This window comes from Crotalus tigris, unplaced genomic scaffold, assembly GCF_016545835.1.
Source record: "Crotalus tigris isolate CLP2741 ecotype Arizona unplaced genomic scaffold, ASM1654583v1 scf7180000018759.1681925, whole genome shotgun sequence".
Taxonomy (NCBI): Eukaryota; Metazoa; Chordata; class Lepidosauria; order Squamata; family Viperidae; genus Crotalus; species Crotalus tigris.
In genome coordinates this window covers 98606-125061 of record NW_024097185.1, presented here as the reverse complement: position 1 = coordinate 125061, position 26456 = coordinate 98606, and the positions used below count along the sequence as shown (strand labels likewise).

General features: G+C 38.4%; 1 protein-coding gene and 1 long non-coding RNA gene across 6 annotated transcripts in view; one reads left to right on the top strand and one right to left on the bottom strand.

Moving 5' to 3' along the window:
• Positions 1-26456, top strand: part of LOC120313650 (interleukin-1 receptor type 1-like) — a 36844-nt gene that overhangs the window by 6090 nt on the left and 4298 nt on the right. For 4 of the 5 annotated variants that reach the window (XM_039355750.1, XM_039355751.1, XM_039355749.1 and 1 more), the window contains 8 exons: positions 4532-4595; positions 16504-16714; positions 17872-18052; positions 20637-20805; positions 21567-21632; positions 21733-21841; positions 23617-23777; positions 24922-25062. In XM_039355750.1, coding sequence (XP_039211684.1) covers positions 4535-4595; positions 16504-16714; positions 17872-18052; positions 20637-20805; positions 21567-21632; positions 21733-21841; positions 23617-23777; positions 24922-25062 — 1099 coding nt within the window. In that variant the 5' untranslated portion in view covers positions 4532-4534. The remainder of the gene's footprint in view (positions 1-4531; positions 4596-16503; positions 16715-17871; positions 18053-20636; positions 20806-21566; positions 21633-21732; positions 21842-23616; positions 23778-24921; positions 25063-26456) is intronic. The other variant, XM_039355752.1, reaches the window with a different exon arrangement.
• On the bottom strand, positions 19043-25117 carry LOC120313654. The gene is made up of 3 exons (XR_005558209.1): positions 24999-25117; positions 21711-21796; positions 19043-19503 (listed from the first exon to the last, which is right to left on the bottom strand). It is a non-coding gene; the product is annotated as an uncharacterized LOC120313654 (long non-coding RNA).

The window sequence follows — 26456 nt, the reverse complement described above, 5'->3', positions numbered from 1 at the left end:
TATGAATGTAAGAAACATAAAAAAAATCTAGGTAGTATTTAGTTTTTAGTTTTATCATATATAGGAAGACTTTGCAGAAATGAAGCATTTCCTAAAAAAGGGGAATCAGCATAAACCTTCTGAAACACAAATACTATTTAGGTTATTTTTCTGGACTTGTTCCTAATCTGTAGTATACTAGCTGAATTTTTTAATCATTTTGCTTTTAAATTATAGATGATTATAGATTGATCTTCATTTTTAATTTCTTCATTATAATAAATCTTCTCCATCTGGACAATTTTCTCCAGAGGTATTAGATTTAAGTGCACTGGTGTGATTATTCTTGATTAGGTAATAACTTTTGCATCAGACCACAACTACTTACTGTATCTTTGTAGTGACCAACAGTCCTTTTCTGATAACTATGAGAGTAATTAAATTTTTCCATTGTTACAACACTTTTCCTCTGATGCCTTCCCGGATTTTTTTTTTTAAAATCATCCTTTAAGTTTTAGCTAAGGAATTGGATTTCACCCACATTCTTTCACAAAGGAGTGTGTTCCTGTTAACTTATGCTTACTCTTGGATTCTCTATGGGTTTTTTTTTTTGTCAAAAATAAGTCACTGAATCTTTCTGTTTTATACCAATTCTGTATATTCTTTGACACACCAAAAATTTGCATTAAGAAGGAGTCATGTAGATCAATGAATCCAAAACATTATTTACTGCTGAAATTTATATTGATGCATCCTTGCAGGAAACCAGTATTCCTTTTGCTTTTCTAGTTAATGTATATATTCTGTTATTTTTTAAAATCTATTGAACTATGTCTAGAATACAGTAGTTGACATATGCTAAGTTGTTTTGTAACATTTCGGTTCTGGACTAAAACTGTAATAAAGTTGTTGCTGATTTTGTAGCAGCTCAAGGCAAAATTCAGTATATCTGTCTTTTCTCTGTTATATTTATATATTTATGTTTTGCTACCACTGTTGAGCAACTGGAATAATATTTCCAATATTTAGTTTTAGCATATTTAAAGAACTTCTTTCAACATTCTGACACCATCTCTAGAGTTCCAGGTTATTTCTGTGTCTTCTTTTGGTTTTTTTCCCACTACCTCATTAGTTTTTTTGTACAGATACTTCAGTTTTTGTTTTGTTTTCAGTTGTGCTTTTATTGACCTTCATTTTATTGACCCTCTCTACACATCTGGAGAGCCTTTTCTCATTAGCTTCTCCAATCTTACAATTCTGCTTATTACTACACTGAGTTCATTAATTTCTTAAATTCCAGGATAAGCATCCAACCACACATTTTAGTTTTTATTTACAGTACATTGAAAATTCCAATGTTATATATTCAATCTTCTTGTGCCTTTTTCTAAAGAAGGAACTTGTTATCAAAAAAAGTCAGAAATTTCCTTAAAGGTCCATGCTCAACAGAATGTTTTTCCTATCAGATGTTGGGTTGATGAAAAGTTTCACTACTACTTATTGAAAAAGAACTTCTTGGACTGTTTTTTTTATGAGAGATCTCCATGAAAATCTCCCAGATTCAGAGTGCAAATATTTTTTTTAAATAAATATTTTATTGATTTTCTATTTTCACAAATAAGTGCTCCATAAACAATGTGGTGACTGAGTTCATCAATAATTCAGTGATGCATATAAGTTTTTCCAACTAAGTCCAATGTTACACCTGCCAATACATCCTCTCTTCCTCTGGTAATAACAATTTTTCGCATTAGGCAAATACAATTCTTATTATTGTTAGAAAACATCCAATTGCATATCAACATTTATTACATTTTTCTAATCATATCAGTATCAGTTTAAAATATCTTTCCTAGCCAAAACATATCTTAATTGCATTTGCATTGAATTTCCACATATTTAGTCCATGTTCTATTTTTGCTTTTTTTTTCAATTTTAATTTCTCATCCATGTTCAAAGTATCCAATCATTTATAATTTCAAACAAGTTCTATTTGGGTAACCAAATGAATCCCTTATTCAAAGTTCTTAACCATAATCTTATTTCCCTTTTCATACCAAGATATAATATTCTGATTACAAACTTAACTGTCTGGTTATGATGATACTTCTATTTCTAACGACCTATTCTTAACCATATTCAAACCTCTAATCAATAATATAGCATCCCCTCTAATAGGTCAAAGCTTCTGTTTCCTTCAGTCTTACTCTAGCTTTCTTTCTTTGCCAACTAATTTTCCAAGTTAGTGCATTTAGGTCATCAAAAAATTCTTCCTCTATTTTTATATATATTATTTGGAACAAGAAAAACAATTTGGTTAAAATGCTTTTAGAAGAGCTAGCCCATTGATATTCTTCTCTGCTTCTCCACAGTTCTGTTAATGATTTTATCTTCCATTCCATCAGCTCTCCTTTCTTATTATCCAGTATGTTCTGACACCTTGGTTTATAAAAAGTCTTTTCTATTTCCAATATTATCGTTATATCTTCTGAGTTTTCATTTATCTGAGTCTGAAATATATTTCCTCCTTTAAATCATCAATGTTTGCATCGGCATTCTCTAGTTTTCCTTCTATTTTCTGGGTTGCTGGTTCCTTCTCTGTAGTTGTCTTCTGAGTTTGTAGATTTGAGTTAGAGAGTTGTTCTTTTATCTCTTTTGTGTTATGAGTAACCTGTTCACAAGCTAGAATAATTGTTTTTTGTATTGATTTCAGCATGGAGAGTATTTCTTTCTATGTTTCATCAATATTTTCTTAGTGATATGACAAGTTAAGGCTGCTGGGAACAGATGTTAAAGATGATGTTTTACTATTTAATGCTGAGTCTGAAATATCCATTTTATTTTGTTGTATTTTATATCTATAGTAGCCTTTATAGATTTATCTAACCGACTGTCTGTTCCCGAATCTCCCCTAAGCAGATATAAGTTCAATTTTTTTCTGTCCAATAAGAAATATATCCTTTCTGTCCAGGGAGAAAAAAAGAATCATTGAGTGCTGTTTAACAGCCAAAATTTATAATCCAAAGTGTTCCATCTATTTCTTCTACAATAAAGAAATAAATAAATCCACAATACAGTTCTGGAAGTCAGTATTTATGTTCAAAATTCAGACAGACCAAGTTTAAAATGTGTATCATCTCTGCCACATCGGTAAGCAGCCCCCAAGCCTGTTCCTTTTTTTTCTCAACTGTACTTTTTAATAATAAAATAATCCCAAGGCTAGTCAAAATCTTATCTAATTCTGGGCTTTAAGCCAGATTTCTTTTAGGCATAAATAAGTTGTGGTGCCGTAATTCACCACTAGATGTCATCAATGCCACTTTCTGGTTTTTAAATCCAAAACATAGTGTTAAACTTTTGAAGTCTTTTTCTTTAGAGGAAATAAAAATAAAAAGGTCTTAAAAACACTTTTAGTCCCCAAATTTTCAAACTGTAAGTATATTTTAGTTCCAGTTGAATCTTATAGGTTCGCCAGTATCCCAAGTATTAATTTGCAGCTTTTCTTTTCTGAGGGAGTGGGGCAAAAATTCCCTTTCCCTCTTTCATCGGGGGAAGTGCTTTGCGCAGCTTTTCAGGAAGAGGTCTCAAGATCATAAAAAAAGGATCAGGTCTCACCCAGTTTCATCCACGTTGCTGTAAAAATGCTTCGTAGTGCTTGTTGACTTCTGTAGTCTGCAGCTTAGGGCCAGCTACAAGAATGCAGCCAGTCTTTCCCCCACCAGTTTGGAGGGCTTCCTCAGATTAAACAGGGGCTGCCACCCCCCACCCCCCATGATCAACAAGCATCCCCTCTTTCGACCCTTTCCAGGGTCCCCCAACAGGGGGAAATCAGACGCAAGAGATGGAGCCTCGTCCTCAAGCGTCTGCATCGCCAGGAAATCCCAACTGGAAGTCCAGAGTGCAAATATTGATAATGATGTAGTAGTACAGAGTTTACCTTGACTTTTGCAAATGGCTTTTTCTCTAGTTTGGCTACATTTTGTCCTCTTAGTCCTGTGAAGTAGGTAACATGAAAGTAGTTATTTGGTTTGAACTTTCCCATTACTGGGACACCTTCATTTAGCATCGATACAATCTTTAAAGCCCTAAATACCCTAGGGCCAACTAACCTGTAGTATTACTTTCTCTTGTGAATGTGCAAATAAATCTATGACACTCTTATTTTGTTGCATATGCCCAATATGATGCAGTAGTTAATTGAAAGAATATTAATAGAATATCTCTGCCCGCATCATTTTCAAATGGTAAAGTAGTATGGTTAGTCATATAGGAGGTGAGCAGAGTTAGTTACTGATAGAAGATAATATTTGTAGCTCAGGGTTGAGGTGTGGAGTCCTTGATGCTCTCTGAGCTTGGTTGTTTTCTTGCAATCTCCTCCCCCCCAAAAAAAAATACCCCCCACAACCACTAGTCCTATGATTCCCTGGTGTTTCCTGTTCAAATATTTAACAGGTCCAACCTGTTTAGTTTATAGGGTCGTTAAGGTATGATGTGTGTGTGTGTGTGTGTGTGTGTAATCAACACAAGTTTAAATGTATTTTCATTTCTTTAGGAGATGTTTTCTGCACTGTGGCTTACTTCTTGGATTTATCTCATTCATTTTGTTTTCAGCTGTTGTAAGTATACTGTATTTCTTTCTGTCTTATATCACAGTGAGTGTCACACAACAGTAGTTGGGTTTTCCCCTACAGTTAGCCAGTCTCCTATATGGCTGTTTATTTTCACTTTCACATGCACACCCACCCTTCATGTCTCATGAAGTGTGGTTATTCTGGCAATATAGCAACAGAGATGTACAGTTGAAAACCAATGCATATGAGAGAAAATTTAAAGCTCATTTTGTCTCATTTTTCTTCTGTATTTAAAATAAGATGCGGGTTTCCTTTTCCTGGAATAATCCTCACAATTCTGAAATATAAAGTGAACTCTTTATTTAAACAAAAGTAGGAAAGAGTAAGAGGATGATCTTATAGTAATTAATTGTTAAAAGACATTTCTTCTTTAAATACTTTGGATACATGTTTCACATTTGAATATGTACTATAGTTTTGCCCTTGCTGGTATAATGACCCATTTTTCATGCATGTATTTAATTTATATCCATTTTTTTCTGATAATCGCCATTTAAAGGGCCATTAAAATAATAAATTAAAAACAAAAACATTTGAATCAGACAGATAACATAATGTGTATTGTAATATACCTAATTAAAAATATTTTGCCTGTGGATAAGATAACAATAATTAAAGAGTTGTAAGGGACCTTGAAGATCTTCTAGTCCAACCCCCTGCTCAGGCAGGAAACCCTATACCATTTCAGACAAATGGCTGTCCAGTCTCTTCTTAAAAACTTCCAGTGTTGGAGCATTCACAACATTATGGAGACAAGTTGTTCCACTGATTAATTGTTCTAACTGTCAGGAAATTTCTCCTTAGTTCTAGGTTGCTTCTCTCCTTGATTAGTTTCCATCCATTGCTTCTTGTCCTGCCTTCAGGTGCTCTGGAGAATAGCTTGACTCCCTCTTCTTTGTGGCAACCCCTGAGATATTGGAACACTGATAGCATGTCACCACTAGTCCTTCTCTTTATTAAACTAGAAATACCCAATTTCAGCAACTATTTATTATATGTTTTAGCCTCTAGTCCTCTGATCCTTTGTTGCTCTTCTCTATATTCTTTCTAGAATCTCAACATTTTTTTTACATCATGTTGACCAAAACTGGATGCAATATTCCAAGTGTGGCCTTACCAAGGCATTACAGAGTGATAGTAACACTTCAGATGATCTTGATTCTATCCCTGTTAATGCAGCCTAGGATTGTATTGGCTATTTTGGCAGCTGTAGCACACTGCTGGCTCATATTTAAGTGATTGTCCACTAGGACTCCAAGATCCCTCTCACAGTTGCTACTATTGAGCAAGGTAGTAGGCGTGAGCTTAAATGGACTCCAGAAGATGGCAGAGGACAGGAAGGCCTGGAGGAACGTTGTCCATGGGGTCACGATGGGTCGGACAACGACCAATAATAATCACCTATACTGAACCTATGCATTTGGTTTTTCTTGCCTAAATGTAGAACCTTACTTTTTTCATCAATCAATTTCATTTTGTTAGATAGCGCCCAATGTTCACGTCTGTCAAGATCCTTCTTTATCTTAAGCCTATCTTCTGGAGTGTTGGCTATTCCTGCCAGAATCTGCAAAGAAGTCAGGAAAGCAAAGGGTCAGAATGAACAAAGACTTTCAGCAAAAGTCAAAGATAATTTAAAAAAAAGTTTCTTTCAGCATATAAATAAGAAAAAAATCAAGGAAACAGTTGGTCCATTAAAGAGAGAAGATGGCAAGAGTAACAGGCAGCGGAGAGAAAGCAGAGCTGCTTGACTTATTCTTTGCATTGGTCTTCACACAAAAAGGAATTATAGCTCAATCTACCAAAAACATAACTGAAAAAGAACAGACTAGAAATAAAAATTAAAATAAACAAAAACACCTGTCTGATCTTGATGAACATAAATCATCCGGGCTTGATGGATTATGTCCCAGAGTTCTGAAGGAGCTGGTAGATGTCATCTCAGAACCACTGTACCATATTTTTCAAAAATCCTGGAACATTGAGCAACTGCCAAAGGATTGGAAAAGAGCTGATGTGGTTCTCCAGCATGATTAAGAAGAATACACCAATGGGTTATCATAGTCCTACTGCCCAATCAGACCAAGTTGTCAAGTTGTCACGCCTCCTCATTATCTGGGGACCTCCCAGTTTTCTTCTTGGTCTTCGCCCATTACAGACGTGATTTCTTGACTCTCTCTACGTTGGAGCAGGTCTGATAGAAAATTTACTCATTGGTGGATTCTTTAAAAGAGTTTAGCAGCTTAGTTGAGAGTTTGTTTTCCCCTCTGTAAGGATTTGCTGCATTCCCCTCCTCAGGGTTAGGTTAAAACTTTCTAAGGAAAGGGGGGGTGGATTTTTCACTTCCCCAGATTCAGTATCCTGCTGAATCAGCAAACAAACCTCACCCTACGCAGTGGGGGGGGGGGAGGTTTAATCCATACGCATTTCAAAGGTGTTGTTAAAAAAAAAAAAAGATCTCAGTTTCACGTGCTTGGTTCCTTTCCTTGCTGCTTTCAGTTTTGCAGCCTCGTGGCTTCTCCCTAGCCGGGCTCGGCTAGGGACTCTTAGCAGCAGCCATTTGAATTTCAAAAGGCCTAATCTCACTTCTAAACACCTTTTTTACTGCTGCAACAAAGGAAAGCCCAACAGTGGCCTTACAATCATCTAAAGCCACTGTGGAAGCATTAGGAGCCTCGTGGGGCAGCAGTAAAGCTTTTTGCACCTAACGGCTATTAGGCACAAATCCCTGCTTCTCGGGCCAAAGCAGATTCCAATTAGCTTCGTTTGTGGCAGTCACTGGCCCCTTGCAGTGCAGCATTAATCCCTCACACCCCCCCTTCTTTACCCCCCTCCCTCCTGGTATTCCCTCCAAGGGAACGTTCACAGAGCCTGCCATTTGGAGGCTCATTCCCCCTGGCAGTCGCCATTTTGAATTAAAAATAATAATAATAAAATAAATAAATAAAATAAAATAAATAAATAATAAATAAATAAATCTAAATTGAATGCAATAACAGGGGTGAACTACAAATGTTAATTGTATTAAACTAGATTGATTAACAAAATTGCTGGCTCCTTCATCTAGTCTCAGTTTCAGCCATCTCCTGATCCATGCACCTGTGAGCAAGAGTGTGGTACCAACAGCAGCTCTGGTTCTTCAGCCTGGTCGCCATATTGCCTGTCTGCCCTTCTGCATCTGGTGGCTGTTCCAGCATCCTGACCATCGCCACTACTGGGACACGTGTGATTCTTCTCCACCCAATCCACGTAGGTCAGTCCCCCGCGGGGGCCTCTGACGTCCCTTGCAGAACGAATCAGGCCAAAGGCAACCTTGGGTTGATTTCGATGGAAATGGCAGACCTTGGACGTTCCTTGGACATGGACGTCATTCCCGCCTCAACTGAGCCGACACCCGAGCCTCCATCAGGTAAGGCGAGATCCAAGTCTAAGCACGGCAGGAAAGCTGGCACGGCGAGCGACAAACTGGCTGAACGCACCCACAGAGTTCTGGAGAAGCAATTCTCCCGGGCCCAACGCTCGTCTGCTGAAGGAGGTCTCACATTGCCAACCTCCATACCACCGGACAGGGGACAGCCTCAACCATCCACATCCAGAGTATGGTCGCCGGAGACGGGGTATCAACAGGTCCCAACTCGGACTCTTGGTCAGGTAGGCCCACCCGTGTTTGGGGAGAACTTTGCCTTGCCAGGTTCATCTGCAGCACCCACTGCTGCCAGCACACCACCTGCTGCAGGGTTAAGGCTTCCGCTAGAGCAGTCCGTCTCCGACCAGCTCCAAATGTGGATATCACAGGCAGTGTGCCAAGCTATGGCATCAGCGAGTCATCAACAAGCCCCCTCCGTTCCAGGACCATCCTCTTCTTAGGCACCAACAACTGCCGTGAGGCCTCCACTGGATCAGTCAGGTATGGTCTCTCCCTCCCAATCCCCTGATTCGGACCCGGATGTTTCAGATTACAGGGGAGGCAAGGATGGTTGGTCGGATTGCGAGGAACCATCTTACGAATCCCAACCCATGGCGGAGCTTTTTAATGCTTCGCTATTTCCGGCTTTGTTACGCAGAGCGTGCGAGGCAAGTAAGCTTTCCCCTCAGTCGGTACCAACCCCTCAGCCTTCCTCCGATCAGGAAACCAATCCTTTGTTTGCTGTGCCTGTAGACACGCACCTCCATATCCCTTGTCCACAGCTGTTCTTCCAAAATGTGCAGGATCAGTGGGAATCACCAGCAGCCCAGCCATCTCAAAACGCGTCTGAGCGCAAAATGGTAGACATGCCTAAGGCATTCGGAGACCTACTAGAGGTCCCAAAAGTGGATGAATCGCTGGCACCGCTTTTCTCCACTGCCAGCCTTCCAGCTGATGTATCCGATGCCCTTAAGGCAGAAGAAAAAAAAAATCTGAAATGGCCTTACGCAAAGCGCACTTGGCATCTGCCTGGGCTGTGAAGGCAGCGACGGCCACTTCCTTCTTTGCAAGAATCTCTATCACCTGGCTGCATCAGCTGCAGGATAGAATCCCACTTGAGGAAACTAGAATGCATCAGGATCTAACAAAAATACTTGCCACATCCGAATATATGGCCAATGCCTCTCTATATTCAGCCAAACATTCAGCCCGGGCTATGGCTTCCAACGTGGTAGCTAGGAGACTCCTGTGGCTAAAAAATTGGAGGGCCGAAAGTAAGCATAAGTGGCGCGCGGCCACAGCCCCTTTCAAAGGTGGCAAATTATTTGGGGATGCACTAACACCGTACTTAGTTGAAAATAAACAGAAGCAAAAGGTGATCTCCCACGTGGCAAAGAGGTCCACAAGACGGTTCACCCCTTACAGTCGCCAGCAGCCCTTTCGGGCAGGGACAGCAACAGAGTCGGCACAACCGTACCGACCGGTCGCTCCCGAACAGGAGCGTTCACTGGACAGGACAGGTTATAGAGACAGGTCCAGGTACCAGCCACAACTCAAAAATTCCTTTCGTGGCCGAGGGGGTCGGTCCTTCCGCCGAGGCAAATGACTCCGAGGGAAATCCCCCCATTGGCGGCAGGCTCACTCACTTTACTCGCCAGTGGGAAAACACGACCACAGACTCCTAGGTATTGCGTACCATAAGGGAAGGCCTGTCCCTGGAGTTCAAATCCATTCCTTTCAATCACTTTGTGTCTTGCCCAGCCATGAGAAACCCAGTAAAGAGGGGACTCATGGAGGATGCTATACAGCATCTTCTAGCCATCAAGGTGATAGAGGAGGTTCCCCCAAGCCAGGCAGGGCAGGGATATTACTCAATCCTGTTTGTAGTCCCAAAGTCTTCGGGGGGATGGAGGGCAATCCTCGATCTCAAGGGATTGAATCTTCACCTTCATTACAAACGGTTCAAAATGCAAACATTGCACTCCATCCTAACCAGTATCAGGCGGGGAGATTTGTTAACATCCATAGATCTGAAGGAGGCATATCTCCACATCCCTATTCTCCCAGCTGATCGCAGGTACTTAAGATTCTGCTATCTTAACCGCCATTTTCAGTACAGAGCCCTTCCTTTCTGCCTCTCTTCAGCCCCCAGGGTCTTCACCAAAATCCTGGCAGTGTTGGCGGCTCACTTGCGGCTGGTCCAGTCAGGGTCCAGTGCTACCTGGACGATATCCTGATCCAGTCCCCGTCAGTCTCAGCCGCCCATTCGGATTTGACCCTCACTATACAGACTCTTCAGGCCCATGGCTTCCTGATCAACTTCAAAAAGAGCCAGATGAATCCATCTACCCGTCTGCTTCACCTGGGAGCAGTAATAGACACGGAATCATGTCATGTGTACCTGTCAGAGGAGAGACGCAGGAGCATCAGGGACTTGGCTCGCAAGGTACGCAGGGACAGAACCGTGGCATTAGCAAACAGATCTCATGTATAGCAATCGTGCCGTGGGCTCGGCTACATACCCGGGAGCTTCAGTGGTTTCTTCTCCCATACCAAAGACAGCATACCAGTACGTCCAACAGACGGGTTCGGGTTCCGCGTCAAGTATGGGTTTCCCTTGGCTGGTGGACTTCATCGGCCGTCAGCAAAGGGACCCTGTTCAAAGAACCCAACCGCCTTCAGGTGACCACAGACGCCAGTCTCTTCGGCTGGGGGGCTCACCTCCAATCCCGGATAGCTCAGGGTCGGTGGTCGCAAGCAGATCTCAAACACAACATGAATTGGTTGGAGCTCAGAGCGATTTATCTAGCTCTTCAAAAATTCCACACAGAAGTCAGGGGCCAGCATGTACTGATTCAAACAGACAACGTGGCTGCAAAGGCCCACGTGAACCGGCAGGGGGGCACACGGTCAAAATCCCTCATGACAGAAGCCCGAGCATTGGGCACCTGGGCAGAGAAACACCTGCTCTCCATCAGAGCCGAACACATTTCAGGGGAGGCAAATCGACAGGCAGATTTCCTCAGCAGGTCGACAATAGATCATTCGGAGTGGATGCTTCATCCAGATATCTTCAGGGAGATATCAGCCAAATTCGGCAGTCCGATCATGGACCTGTTTGCCACCCCGGAGAACGCTCAGCTTCCCAGATTCCTTTCCCGGTTCCCTTCTCGGGGAGCAGAGGGAACGGATGCACTTCACAGCAGATGGCCACAAGGCCTATTGTATGCCTTCCCCCCATTGCCTCTACTTCCTGCAGCGATCAGGAAGCTCCTGGAGGAACAAGCGGAGGTGATCTTCATCGCCCCTTACTGGCCCAGGAGACCATGGTTCGCGGATCTGGAGAGTCTTTCATTTTCAGCTCCATGGAGGATTCCTGACAGCCAAATAAGGCTGATACAGGGAGATCTACAACATCCAGATCCACAATGGCTTCAACTGACCGCCTGGCACTTGAACGCCGCGCCCTAACCAGGGAATCTTACTCAGCGGAGGTGATTGCTATGATACAGGCGGCCAGGAGACTGGCAACGAACTGGCTTTATGACCATACGTGGAAGCATTTCGGTCAATGGTGTGATAAGGAACACATAAGTCTATCACAGGTGACGATTCCCAGGGTCCTGGAATATTTAATGGAGGGTGTCAACAAGAGGTTGGCACCCAACACTTTGCGCAGACAGTTAGCAGCCCTGTCCTCAATTTTGTCATGGGACTCCTCGAACTCCTTATCAAGACATCCAGCCATTCGGGCTTTTCTTAAAGGGGTCTCGAATACCAGACCGCCTGTTATTCACAGGTATCCCTCCTGGAACCTACCCCGAGTGCTTCAAGCTCTAACATCTTCTCCTTTTGAACCACTCAAAATGTGCTCATTACGACATTTGTCATTCAAGGTCTCCTTTCTCATTGCCATTACCTCGGCCAGGCGCATTTCAGAGTTAGCGGCCTTCTCGGTTAGAAAAGACCTATGCACATTCCACGAGGATAGGGTAGTTCTCAGGCTTGACCCTTCATTTATTCCAAAGGTTAACACGGTTTTCCATAAGGCACAGGAGGTTATCCTCCCAAATTTTTGCCCTCACCCGTCACATGAATTGGAACAACGCTGGCACACTTTGGACGTAAGGAGGGCCTTGCGATGTTATATCAAGCGCACTAAGCCCTTCCGTAAGTCAGAAACTCTATTTGTGTCCTTTCAGCCTTCGTCTATGGGGCAAAAGGTTTCAGCTTCCACCATAGGGAGGTGGATAAGGGCCTGTATTTCAAGCGCTTATGTTTCCCTGGCCTTACCAGTTCCTCCTCATGTGACGGCTCACTCTACCCGCAGTGCTGCTACAACTGCGGCGTGGGCAACACAGGCGTCCATTGAGGACATATGCAGGGCGGCGACATGGTCGTCGCCATCTCCATTCATTAGACATTACCGTTTAGACAAGTTTGCTTCAGCTGAGGCCGCCTTTGGTAGACGTATCCTACAACAAGTAGTCACACCATCTGGGGGCCCGGCCCCTACTGACTCCCACCCTTAGGGACTCGAGAAGCTTTGGTACGTCCCATTGGTGGATTCTTCTTAATCATGCTGGAGAAGGAGCGTTGGCTTACCTGAACGCCTTTTCTCAGCATGATGAAGAAGAATCCACGCCCTCCCTAAGTAGAAGTCAGTCAGGTCCGGGTGGGATGGTTGTTCTGTTAGTTGTCGTTACTACCTGCTTGAGAGTCATCACGTCGTACTGTTGTCAATGGCTTCGCCCGTCGATGAAAACTGGGAGGTCCCCAGATAATGAGGAGGCGTGACAACTTGACAACTTGGTCTGATTGGGCAGTAGGACTATGATAACCCATTGGTGGATTCTTCTTCATCATGCTGAGAAAAGGCGTTCAGGTAAGCCAACGCTCCTTCCCATCTTCAAAAAAAGAAAAAAAATAGACCCAGGAAACTACAGACCAATCAGCCTAACATCAATACCTGGGAAGATTCTGGAAAAGATAATAAAAAAACAGATCTGCAAACATCTAGAAACAACGTTATAACCAGAAGCCAGCAGGGGTTTGTTAAAAACATATCATGCCAAACCAATCTTATTTCATTTTTTGACCAAGTAACTAAATTAGTAGACCAGCGAAATGCTGTGGACAGAATATATTTGGACGTCAGCAAGGCATTTGACAAAGTAGACCACAACCTACTTCTTGGAAAGCTAAAAAAAGTGGGATAGACAGTATCACCATCAGATGGATTTTTAACTGGTTAACATAGCATATTCAATGAGTAGTCCTTAATGGTACTAATTCTACACAGAGGAAGGTAAGCAGTGGGATACTACAAGGTTCTGTCCTAGGCCCAGTACTCTTCAACATCTTCATAAACAACTTAGATGAGTGAATAAAAGGGGAACTTATCAAATTTGCAGATGATACAAAGATGCCAGGAATAGCCAACAACCTAGATGATAGGCTCAAGATCCAGATGGATCTTGACAGACTTGAATATTGGGGCCTATATAACAAAATGAAATTCAATGTGGAGAAAAGTAAAGTCTTACGCTTAGGCAAGAAAAACCAAACATATACATATAGATTGGGTGAAACCAGACTTAATAGCAGTAACTGTGAGAGGGATCTTAGAGTCTTAGTGGACAATCAATTAAATATAAGTCAACAGTGTGTGGTGGCAGCCAAAAAAGCCAATGGAATCCTAAGTTGCATTAACAGGAGGATTCAATCAAGATCACGTGAGGTACTAATACTACTCTATAAAGCCTTAGTAAGACCACACCTAGAATACTGCAACCAATTTTGGTCTCCACATTATAAAAAAGATATTGAGACTCTAGAAAAAATGCAGAGAAGAGCACTTGATTAGGGGACTGGAGGCTACAACATATGAAGAACAGACTAGCAAAAACTTCAACTATTTCCTCTGTTTCATTGGGTGGCCTATAGTATACACCTATGGCAATATCATTTTCCCCCTTTTATATTGACCCAAATACATTCAATACAGTTTTTATCATTGTTGTGTTCTCTTTCTGTAGAGATGTAGTTGTTTCTTTTATATAATGCAACTCCACATCCTCTTTTATTTGGTCTGTTTCTTTTAAATAATTTAAATCCCTCTAGCTGTATGTTCCATTTGTGGGTTTTATTCCACCAAGTTTCCGTAATTGTAACAATATCATATCTGCCCTCATTTACCTGAATTTGTAATTCACTCTGTTTATTGGTGTTTACTTTCTACATAACATGTGTGGTGTCTGAGTTTCCCTACTTCCTTACCACCTGTTTCATTAGTGCACTTGGTATGGCACTCACTATTAAAAGCTTGATTTTGCTTGCACTGATAACTCTATTAGTTTTAGATTGCCAGTGACAGGAATGTCCTATATAATAATAATAATAATAATAATAATAATAATAATAATAATAATAATAATAATAATAATAATAATAATAATACCTGTAATACCATCAAACATCCACATCTGCCTATCCCAGGTCCTGGGTAAGGACTCGATAGGTAGACAAAATGCCAAATCCAGTCTGAACATCTGGCTGACTGTGCGATGATTGAGAATAATAATAATAATAATAATAATAATAATAATAATAATAATAATAATAATAATAATAATAGTTGGAAGACACCTTGGAGGTCTTCTAGTCCAACCTTTCTGCCTGAGCAGATATAGAACATTCCTGTCACCGTCAATCTAAAACTAATAGAGTTATCAGTGCATGTAACATAGATGTGTGTGCAGATAAGATTATCAACCTTGCTGTCAAGCAAAATCAAGCTTTTAATAGTGAGTGCCATACCAAGTGCACTAATGAAACAGGTGGTAAGGAAGTAGCCCAGTACTGGTCCATGGACCAGGGTTGGCAACCCTTACCCTATACCAGTGATGGCAAACCTTTTAGAGACTGAGTGCCCAAACTGCAACCCAAAACCCACTTATGCATCGTCGAGTGCCGGGTGGGTGTGGCCCATTGGCTGGGTGTGGCCCATTGGGTGGGCATGGCCAATTGGGTGGGCATGGCTGCAGTGGTAACGGAAGACTGGGTGGGACTAAAAAGTTCCATCAATCAATTCTAACTTTGCAAGATCTTTTTTTTCCCCGCAAGAAGTTGAAATTGATTGATTTATTGAACCTTTTTTTTTTTTTTGCACATAGCGGCAGAGGCCTAAAGCAAAAAGGTTTTATAAAACCCAGCTGAAGGCCTAGGACTAGGGCGATGGTGTGCGTGCCTACTCTAAAGCAGAGATCCCCAACCTTTTGGGCACCAGGGACTGGTTCCATGGAGAGAGGTTTTTCCGCGGACCGGAGGGTGCGTGGTTTTGTGTGCTGCCTGCATCTCGCGGATGGGGCTTTGCTTGTTTGTGCGGACTGGTTGCTGGCATGCCGTGGCCCAGTACTGGTCCGTGGACCGGGGGGTGGGGACCCCTGCTCTAGAGAATAAGATCATTACAGGCCACTCCTAATTTCTTTCCACTACCTAAATAATCTTTTTCCTGCTGCTTCATGGAAAATGAAGGTAGGAAAAAGGTTATATATACTCTTCCTTGTAATCAAATACAGTGATTCAAATCCACAGGCTTATATGAAATCAAGTTCTACATAGTTGCTTTCTCATTCTCACCCAGTACAGAGAATCATTGTCCCACGACAATTGTTATCCAGATTTCTCTAATTTTGTTGGTCTTCTATAGATGCCATACTGTAGTCATATTCTGGTCAAATCTTCCACTGCATCTTCAATTCCAATAATCCCACCTTTCATTAAGGGGATTTTTTTATGCTTTGAATACAGCTGTTTTAAAAACCTAGAACATTTCCCTACTGACTCAGTTTGGTACATGATAAATATGATTGCCCATATTTGGGCTTTTCTTTATTATTACCGTAATATGATTTTATGCATTATTCTGCAATATATTTCTATGGCATTATTATAAATTATTTCTTATCCTAATATGTATTATATACTGTATTACAATTCCAGTGCTAACTAATCTTTGCAGAACGCTTCTACTTCATGCTTATGCTTATGAAGAGATAATCTCAGCGTTCTGAGTTTGAACAGATGTTTGCTTTAAATTTTAGTATTAAGTTAGACAAATGAATAATATGAGTTAAATAAGGCTAAATATTCATATCATACATTCTAGAAATATTTGAAATTATGAAATTATGCAAGAAACAGTAGAAGAGAATGTTGCATAGCAATTCAGTGATTGTTCTTTAAAAAGTGTTACTTGTATAATTGTGTAGCTTAATTTTGGTAAACAAAATATTCCCTTTATAGTAATGAATAACTCAAACCTGCTTGAACATTCGAGAAATATATGCCATAATTGTAGATCTGCTTACACATTTCAAATAGATAATCTACCCAGATAGCAATTATACTATTGTAATCACTATTATACAAATACTAATGTATATTTATAGTTGTACAAATAGTAATGTATATTTATTTATTTGTTAGGTGAGAATCTTATTAGTTCTTTCCCTAAAGGAGAGCCAGGAACTGTCTCTTGTCTACAAGGTAGCCAATCTAACCATGTTGTGACTTGGTATAGAAATGATATTGAGGCACCCATAAGTACAGATAACTGCTCCCGGGTTTATCAGCAAGCAAACTTGCTTTGGTTTTATCCTGCAAAACTAGAAGATTCTGGAATATATCAGTGCACTTAGTAAGTCGCTTTATTTATTCATTTATTTATTCATTGCATTTACAGGTAGTGCGCAATTTACAATAGTTCATTTAGTGACCATTCAAAGTTACAATGGCACAGAAAATATTGACTTAGGACCATTTTTCACAGTTATGACTGTTGCAGCATCCCCATGATCATGTGATCAAAATTCGGTTGCTTGGCAACTGGCATGTATTTATGATGCTCAATGTCCCTGGATCATGTTACATTTTGTGAGCTTCTGAGAAGCAAAGTCAATGGGGAAGGCAGATTCATTAACCTAATTTTGTTGGTCTTCTATAGATGCCATACTAATTTACTAATTAGTAAATTGTTACTAATTTAACAACTGTGATTCATTAACAAGAAAGGTCATAAAATGGGGATGGAAATGTTGGGCTCAGTTGTGGTCGTAAGTCAAGGACTACCTACATATCTCACTTTTTCTGTGGGAGATCAAGGACGTACACCATATGAACAATTCTAAAATAGAGATTGAGCCAAGTGAAAAACTATGATTTCCCTTAACATTTCCCATGAACTCCACTGACAAGAAAAGACATAATTTGATCTCACTCTAACATTATAATTACAGTAGTAATCACATTGCTTCTAGCATTTAGAAAATGGAAAGAATTTATAATGTGATTGAAGACAATTCAATAATGAGAAGAAAATATAAAATTAATTTTTTACCATGTTTATTGATTCTAATTTTTAGCTTTAATTGTGTAAAGTTTGAGTTCAAACAATGCTTGGTAGGTCATGCCTCTCTAATAGTTTACATGCTTAAATGAGAGGAATCACTTCTGAATGATTTGAATCTTATTTCTAGCTAATTTTTTTAGAACAATAGAAGTTTATTGGTTCTATTTATTATTCATTTGTTTATATATTTTTCCTGATATATATATATTTTCCTGAAACTAGAAAATTAAATATAAGAAATTGTATTAGTACAAAAAGTTGTTAATCTCTGCTCTAATGTATCTTGGCCCAAGATCTGCTCATATTTTTAGAAGTGTATTCAACTCTTAATTGATTTTATTGTTTTTTTCCTAAATATTAAATGATAACTTGATGCCAATCACTCTCTTTGTGGCTGTATATATTTTATAACAATAACTGAAGTATTGATACCATTTTTATTACAGTAATTCCACAAGAATTAACAAAACTCTAATAGTGTTTGAGAACAGTGTTGGATTGTGTTTTAATAAAGGAATGGTTTTTGAACAGAAAGTTCCACTAAAATACAATGGGAAGCTGACTTGTCCAGATCTTCATAATTTCAGAAATTATGACAATGCTCCTCTTACTTTACAATGGTTTAAGGTAAGTCCTTTTCCACAAGACAGAAGCAAAATAACAATTAAGCAGTTTATCTTTTCCATTTTGCAATCACTATCCTGCCATGTTCTACAACTTTTGAATCAGCTGTTTACTTGAATTTCCTCTTACTCCATGTATAACCAAATAACCTTTTTTGTTAACTATGGTGTTCACTGCAGCCTCAGGACATTCTGAGTTTTAGCTTTCCAGACTCATTCTTACAGACACTGATTATTCTATGATTTTTTTCTTTTGTTATAAGCCTCTCCTTATGTTTTTCTAAAGACTTGACCATTTTGCTTCTCAGTTAGTTCTTTTTTCTTTTTTTATATATATATATATATATATATATATATATATATATATATATATATATATATATATATATATATATATAAAATGTTTTACCAATGGGAATAAAATACAAAACAGAAAAAAACCAAAAAACATACAACAGTAACAACAACAAGAAATGTGTACTAAAAACCCAACATTAAAGATAAACATCTAACATTAAACATAAAAAAGATCTATCCTAGCTGGATGCTGAAAATAAAAAATAAAAAAAACCTTGATAAATTATCCTACCCTTACATAATGGCTCTGTAAATAGCTATAAACATTCTCATCCTTATTTAACAAAAATATATATAAACAAATATTTCAGATGAGGTTTCTATCTAATAGTTCATTGTTTTCACTGGGTGCCTCTCCTTTTTCTTCTCTGATATTGTGTATTGCAGAATTTTTCAACTCAGATTTTTTACAATTTTTACAATTCAGGATTTCTATCTATGGAATCTTTCCAATGTTTTCCCTCTACCTATGGGAGTAAGTTTTTTTTAATTCATAACACTAATATGAGTGCCTTCATTTTGCTCTGTCTATGGTATGATAATATCGTAGGGTAAATTCCAAGATGACATGGACATTCTCTCAGAAGGTTCCTGCAACTTCCACATCCAAAATAATTTTTTCACCATGAGTAAGTATTAAGTCCACTGTAGCTGATTATCTAATTTTCTCCTCCACCTTTTATATGATCAAGTTGTCTGCAAGTCATGTCAAGAATCTGTTGGCCCTCTTTTTATCATACTGACACTTCATCTTTGATGTATTTTTCAGGCAATATTGTATTGATTGTAATTCCAAACTTTATTTCTGTTATAAAATAATAATCTTTAACATTATTTAGAAGCCAGATTGCTTGGCTTCAATTAACAGTTTTTAAGAGGAGTTCCAACATGAACCTCAAATATGCTTTCAAGTCTTTGCAATGCTGATATAAAGGCACTGACTTCTTTTTCTTCTTTGGTCAAACATGTTTCATGTTCTTTAGTTTTCATTTCTTTCCCAGTATCCTTCTTATTCTCCCATATGTTATCCATCTTTCCATATTTGGTGTCTTCAAATAAGTAATAGAAGGAGGAAGGTGTGCTGGATATGTTCACCAACTTTATTAAAAATAAAGGCGGGATATAAATAAATAAATTTAAATCTGTTTTATTGTGGGGTTCTTGGTGGTCTCTGAATTATTACACAAATAGGTAATATCATCAGTGATTTAGTTTTAATGTTTTAGTTGCTGTTATTCCTTTGGAATATTTATTGGGTTGTTATCGCCTTTTGGAACAAATATTATATCCATTCAACTTCATTTTTAGCTATGAGTTATTTTGGTTAACATCATCTAATTGCTTACCTTTCTCAGCTATCGTCTCTTTAGTCTTCAAATTAATAGATACATACCAAAAGCTAGGCTTAACTATTCTCCGTCTGCAATCACACTCTAAGAACAAGCTGGTATGAATTGTAAATATACTGTAAATCATTTCCAACTTTATCTCAAATATTCTACTGTTACATTCCTTTATATCCATCATAACAGAATATGATGAATATAAACATAGAATCATAAGGCTGAAAAGGACCTCAGATGTCTTCTAATCCAGCCCCTGGTTCAAGGCAGGAGCCTTATACCACCCCAGTCAAATGGCTATCCAGTCTATTTTTGAAAACCTACGGTGATGAAACCCTCACAGCTCTGGGAGACAAGCTGCTCCATTGATTAATTGTTCTCACCATCAGAAAATTTCTCCTTACTTCTAAATCTTTATTGTTCCCTACAATTACTTTTTTCCAGCTAATATTGTTACATGAAATATTTATAAAATAATTACTGCCCTTGGTACACAGCATTTGGCACTGGCATCTGTACTACACTGCCATTATAATTAAGGTAATATTTGAGGTGTAGCATGTGATTATGATTATTTTATCATTTTAATGCTTACTGATTTTTAGCCATCCAGAGTCACCTCTAGATGAGATGGGTGGCACACAAATCAGATCAAATCAATCTATAAATGTGATATCCTGAGAAATGTCAAGAATCTTTTGGTTCATAATTTACATTTATGATTTTTTTGTTATTTGCAGCTCACTAGTCTTGTAGAAAAATTGTCTTTAGCTTGCCGATCTGGAATTGACTGATTTAATTTTTCTTTTTTGGTTATACAGTATGTGTTTGATAAAAGAGTTTAGTTTGGTATTAACTATTCTTATAATATTTGCTTATTTGTTTTAGGAATGCCATTTTCATTTATATGAAGACTGGAAATTTAGGAGTTCTGGAGACTATCTTCTCATTAAAAATGTAACTAAGGAAGATGAAGGAATTTATATATGCAGGGCTAAACATATATATATGGGAAAAGAATATAATATTTCACGGGCTATTAATCTAACTACTTTTGGTATGTAATTTTCATCTTGATATATCGCAGAATAGAATTTATTTTATAAAATAAATTGAATTTTTTTTAATCTGTGGAATCTGCAACCTAAATTTGTAATATAGCCTTGTTACATTATTCCCGCTATCTGTGATACTATATACTACATATTTGGTTGAGATTCTTCTCAGCATATTATATTGCCAATATTTTAGCAAATTGTCAGTACTACCAGTTATCATGTAAATCAGAGCTCCCCAATCTTTCTGGTTGGCGGCCCGGAGGGAAAGGGTCGAGCATGGAAATGTGCATGCGCACAATGGTGGCGGACCACTAGTGCCTGCAAATGGGCTGCTAGTGCCCACATGTATGCACAAATGGGCTTCTATTGCCTGTGCACATGCTCAAACAGGTCGTTAGCACCCGCGTGACGCTGGCAGTGGTGCTAGCACTCCTGTGCATGCGTAAACGGGGACGCTAGCATGAGTGTGGGGGGTGCGCACACTCCCCAGCCATTCCTGCAGCCCAATGGCCAACAGGTTGGAGACCCCTGATGTAAATGATTAGATTTACATTAAAAGAATCTAAGTATGTTCAGAACAAAGTACATGTTTTCATTTTCATCCTATCATTGCTTTCCAATTACGGTATATAACTATGAGGTATTGGCACAACATTTTAGTAACTAAAAGCTCTAATTATGGTAATAAAATTCATTCCTAAAAATTAAAGTAGAATTGCAATAGATTTTATAGTTACTTTCAGTATTTTTATTGTTTTAGAAATAGCAAAGAAAAATATTCCAGATATAATTTACCCAAATAACAACTCAATTGAAGTAAAACCAGGTAAGTAATTACTTCATTTGAAAAATAAACTGTTTTTAACAGTCCTAGGCAAACTGTAAAATGTTATTATTCACCCACTATCATTATTTGTGATTTGCAGGTTCCAGATTTGACCTGGTTTGTAATGTCTCAGCTGATCCTCTGGATTATATGGTAATTGTAACCTGGAAATTCAATAATGAGATATTAAACACAGATGAAAACGATAAGTAAGTACAATATGTCATTTTCTAGGGAGTTTCAGATTATTACATTTCATTCCATGCTGAGGGTTAGATATCTATATAAATATGAAGCAAGCCTCATTGTGAAATAAATTCATTTAGCTGCAATAGCTTGTTGATTTAGTAATAGTGCACCAATGTACAACACCAATAGGATTTCCTAAAATGTACTTCTTAGTACTTTGCAGACATTTTATAGTAAAATGGAGCTACCTATCTTGGGGATCTGAGTATTTATTCCAGAAGCTAACTGGAATTGTATTTTTAAACTGTGCATCTGGTATGTTTCTTTCAATTGAAATCTGCATATGTTTTGTGAATTTCCAGTATTTTTGACCCAACCCAGTCACTCAGTACAAAAGTACTTCTTGTGAGATGGGTACCCATATACATTTGATAAATAAAATATAAATAAAGGCAGATAAACTAGATCAGGGTATGCAACCTTAAACACTCAAAGAGCCACTTGGGCCCAGAGAAAAGAAAACACTGGGAGCTGCAAAACTTGTGTGTGTGCACGCGCACACACACACATAAGGAGTGGGGACCTTGATTGAAGAGTTTAATTAAAAAAAAATAGAGGCTGCTGTGCATGAGTTCTCTCTCTCTCTCTGTCTCTCTCTTGCTCTCTTTCTTTCCTCTCCGTCTCTCTCTTTCTCTCTCCTCTCCCCCTCTCTCCCCATCTCTCTCTTTAGTCCCTCTCTCTCTTTCTCTCTCTTTCCTCTCCCTCTCTCTTTTCTCTCTCTCCCTTTCTCTCTCTCCCTCTCTCTCTTTCTCTCTTCCCCCCTTCTCTCTCTGCCCCCCCCTCCGATCTTCTGCTCATATGGCAAGCTGGCTTCAGGCTCTTCTCCAACAAGCTGACACACATTATTGGGCTGGCTCTCTCCTGTCCTTCCTGCAAAGATGCAGCAAAGGGAGGAGCCCCGCCCAATAAGCTTGTCAGCTCGTTGGAACAGCATGAGGCCACTCTTTTTTACACACACACAGAGTGAGGGGGGAAGCAGGGAAGCGCAAGTGCCTCTCTCTGTCTCTGTCTCTGCAAATGGCAGAGGAAGCTGGGCACCGCAGAAGAAGGCTCAAAGAGCCTCAGGCGGCTCCAGGGCTGCAGGTTGCCGACCTGTGAACTAGATCCTAAGAAAATCAGGCTCCTTCAGTCATTAGAATTGGGCAAGACAGAAAAATTAAAAGCAACAGCAATGATGTGCTAAAAAAGAAGAATATATTATTATGATCACATTCTTAACTGTACCAGGCCTGATTCAGCTTATAAGTGTTTTATAAGTATTAATAGTAATAATAATAAAATAACAATTATTAATTTTTTATATTGCCTGACTTCCAGTGACATATAGAAGTTTTATGTCCACAGTGCCAACTTAAGAGAGAATAAACAGATAAATTTTAGATAAGTGAAGTTATTTAGTTTTAGACAATAGGTGCACTGTTGCACAAGAATAGATAGTATTATACAGATATATTTAATGAAAAATATTTCATTTTTCTTATATTACATTATCCGGATATTGTTATGCCACAGTAAATCTTGGTAACTAGGTGCTGTATGTGAGGGAAACAGAAGCTGAGGCTTTGCTTTAATACTGAGCAAATGACAAGATCTAAATTTCTATTTTGAATACATTTAACTTAATTAATTTATTTAAATTAAGAAGCTAAGCATGACCCAATTTCATATAAATCAAAATAATTTTCCTTAATTTTTTTCTTCTTTTCTTTTTCTGTTTATATTTTGGTGTTGTTAGGGTTCTTTCTGGAAAACGAATAATAGAAGCAAAGTTAAACATTTCCAAAGTGAAATACAGAGATTATGGAAAATATTTATGTGAAGTATGGTCTAAACATGTGACACAAGTAGCATATGTAATGCTAAACTATCCAGGTAGCTTTATGTATAAGTCTATAGGTCTGTATATTTTTTATCTACCTAAAAGTATGTTTACATAATAGAAAGAAAAGGTGCTTTGCTTGGTTATAAAGACAAACAAATATCTATAAGAATTTTTATGTACTCTGTTATAAACACATTTCTTTTCGATGAGGCTGAGATTCCGAAGTTTCACATAATATTAGATAGTACTCTGGGATGGTCGCAGTAAACTTGTACTTATTCTAATCTAGAAACAGTCATTGAACCCAAATGGTAAGGGAGGGGGATGTTTGCAAATGATAGCCACATAACCAGTTAAAATAATACATCATATTTTATTACATTATGGATACTGAATTGTGTATAAATAAAAAAAACATTGTTTGCAGAGGTATTTTCATCTTGTAAAGCTCTGCTTAATTCCATAGCCTAATGGAGAAAAATGTCACTATCTCAAAAAAAAAAAAAAAAAAGGAAGTGTTGACACTTGTTTTATCTAGAAATACTTGGGGTTCGTTAGGAAGGCCAGGTAAGTCAGAGTTGGATAACGTTGCTAGAGGTTATTGCTAGTGCTTTCCACAAGTGATATTCAGTTGGCTTCTCTTCTGTAAGAAGATAATGCCCATGAAAACATCCAGAGGAAAGATTAAATGAAGAAGATGGCGCATATGCCTTTTTGAACCAATGCTCCATCTAAGATCAGATCAATATCAACCTAGAAAGCTTTTTGGAGTTTGATGGTATCAGGGGTTTCCTTCCTATAGAAAGCAATTGATACAACTGCTAATGGACTGAAAAGTTTATTTTGCTATTGACTTTGTAGTATTATTATGCTTTGTTATTTTATTTTTGTATCATATATAAATATTTTTGAGACTGAATGACCTATCATTTACAAGAATAAATAAACTTTAAAAGCTATGATGAAAAGTAATGCCAAGCATCATCAGCTTAATCATCTTTATTTGGAAATAAAAGGTGTTACTTGGATAATCTTTCAGACATCAGAAGCCTCTTTTCAAAAGAATAAAATATTTTATGAGAATTTGCTTAGAAAAATGAAAGTAAAGTAGAAATTGTATAAATTGCTCATCTTATAAACATCTTATGGGACTTACTGTGGTAAGAATGTTCCCTGTTGTTTTCCTTTCCTTTCTTTCTTTTTTCTTTGCCAATACAGCTCCAAACACTCAGTATTATGTGATCGGAGGATTGATTTCAGCATTGTTTATTATAGTAGCATCACTGCTTACTTACAAATTTTTCAAAGTTGACATTGTCCTTTGGTACCGGGATTCTTGCCAACATCTCAGGAAAGGAAGTAAGTTCAGCTTCACTCATTTGATGCCCTGTGATAAAGAATAAAGGTTTTGATGCTTTCTAAACAGTTTGCAACTTTTCTTTGACTTTTTGCCCTACCATTTCTGCTCCAAGTGACTAGATTACAACTTTTTGTTAATACAAAGAACATACTTTTGTAACTTTAATGTTTGTGATTGCATTGATGAATTAAGAATTGTGGGTTCCCTTAAGTGTTCCAATATTGAATTGTTGATTATAAATCTTGTGGAATTTAATCTCTTGAGTGTCTGTGGAGATTCTAAATCATCCAGATCATGGTTGTCCCAAAATTACTTTTCCAAAAGGCACTTGGACTTTCTTGGGTTTTTTCTTGATACATTTCTCATCCAAGTCATTGAGGCCACTTGGGGATTCATCTATATCCTTGGAATCACCTGAGTCAGAGTGCAAATAGGTATGGAATCTTCTTGGCACTGCTGAAAGAACTGTTTTATAAATAGGAGATAGGTGGTATTATATCCCTCCCCCTCTGTTGGGAGGTCTGTTTTAACATAGATGGTCTCTTTGACTCCTCTTTCAAATCAGTTCTCTGTCCAGAACCTGAACTTTAAAGTTTACATTCTGGACACATCCTGATGCTTTGAAGTTTACATTCTGGACACATTCTGGAACCTTAAACTTGCAGAAGAAAAACACCAAAAAAAAAAAAAAAAAGTCCAATTTTAGAAAAGCACCTTTGGATTAAGCTCTACCATACTTCTGGGAATAGTTAGTCAGACAGCAGGGGGCAACCTTGCCACTTCAACTCATTCTATGAGTTACAGACAAATACTATAGTTCCTGAGGGAGAGAAGCCTTTTTGTCTTATATAAAAAGCCTGTGTTTTTGAATAAATGATAAAATTTGTGAACAGTGAGCCTACTTCTGTTATGTATTCAAGATAGACAGTGTGCCAACACTGCAACGACCTGAACTGAAGCCATTTTCATTTCGTTTTTGGTTGCCACATATTTAGAAAGAAGGAGGGAGGGGGTATAGTTCTGTGTTAGCCAAAACAATTTCATGTATGGGAACCAAGGTCATTACTGATAGCATTTTGGTGGGCTGGAGAGCTGGGAGGAGTGCCCCGGTTTTTACTAATTGGTGAATGTGATTTATGACATCTAATTGGGGTGGGAACTGCAACTTGTAACTTTGTAACCAAGGGGAGGGGAATTTAGTCTTGGGTTCACCTTTGTATGTGCCGTTATTTTGTAGCCAAATAAAAATATTATTTGAGGAAGAATTCCTTGCCTTGAAGTTCTTTTAATTGGTCTCATCTACCAGAACCATGACACAATGATTAATATTTACGGTATATGTTATTTATATGTAAGGGTGAAAGCTTATATATATGTTGTAAATGTGTGTTAT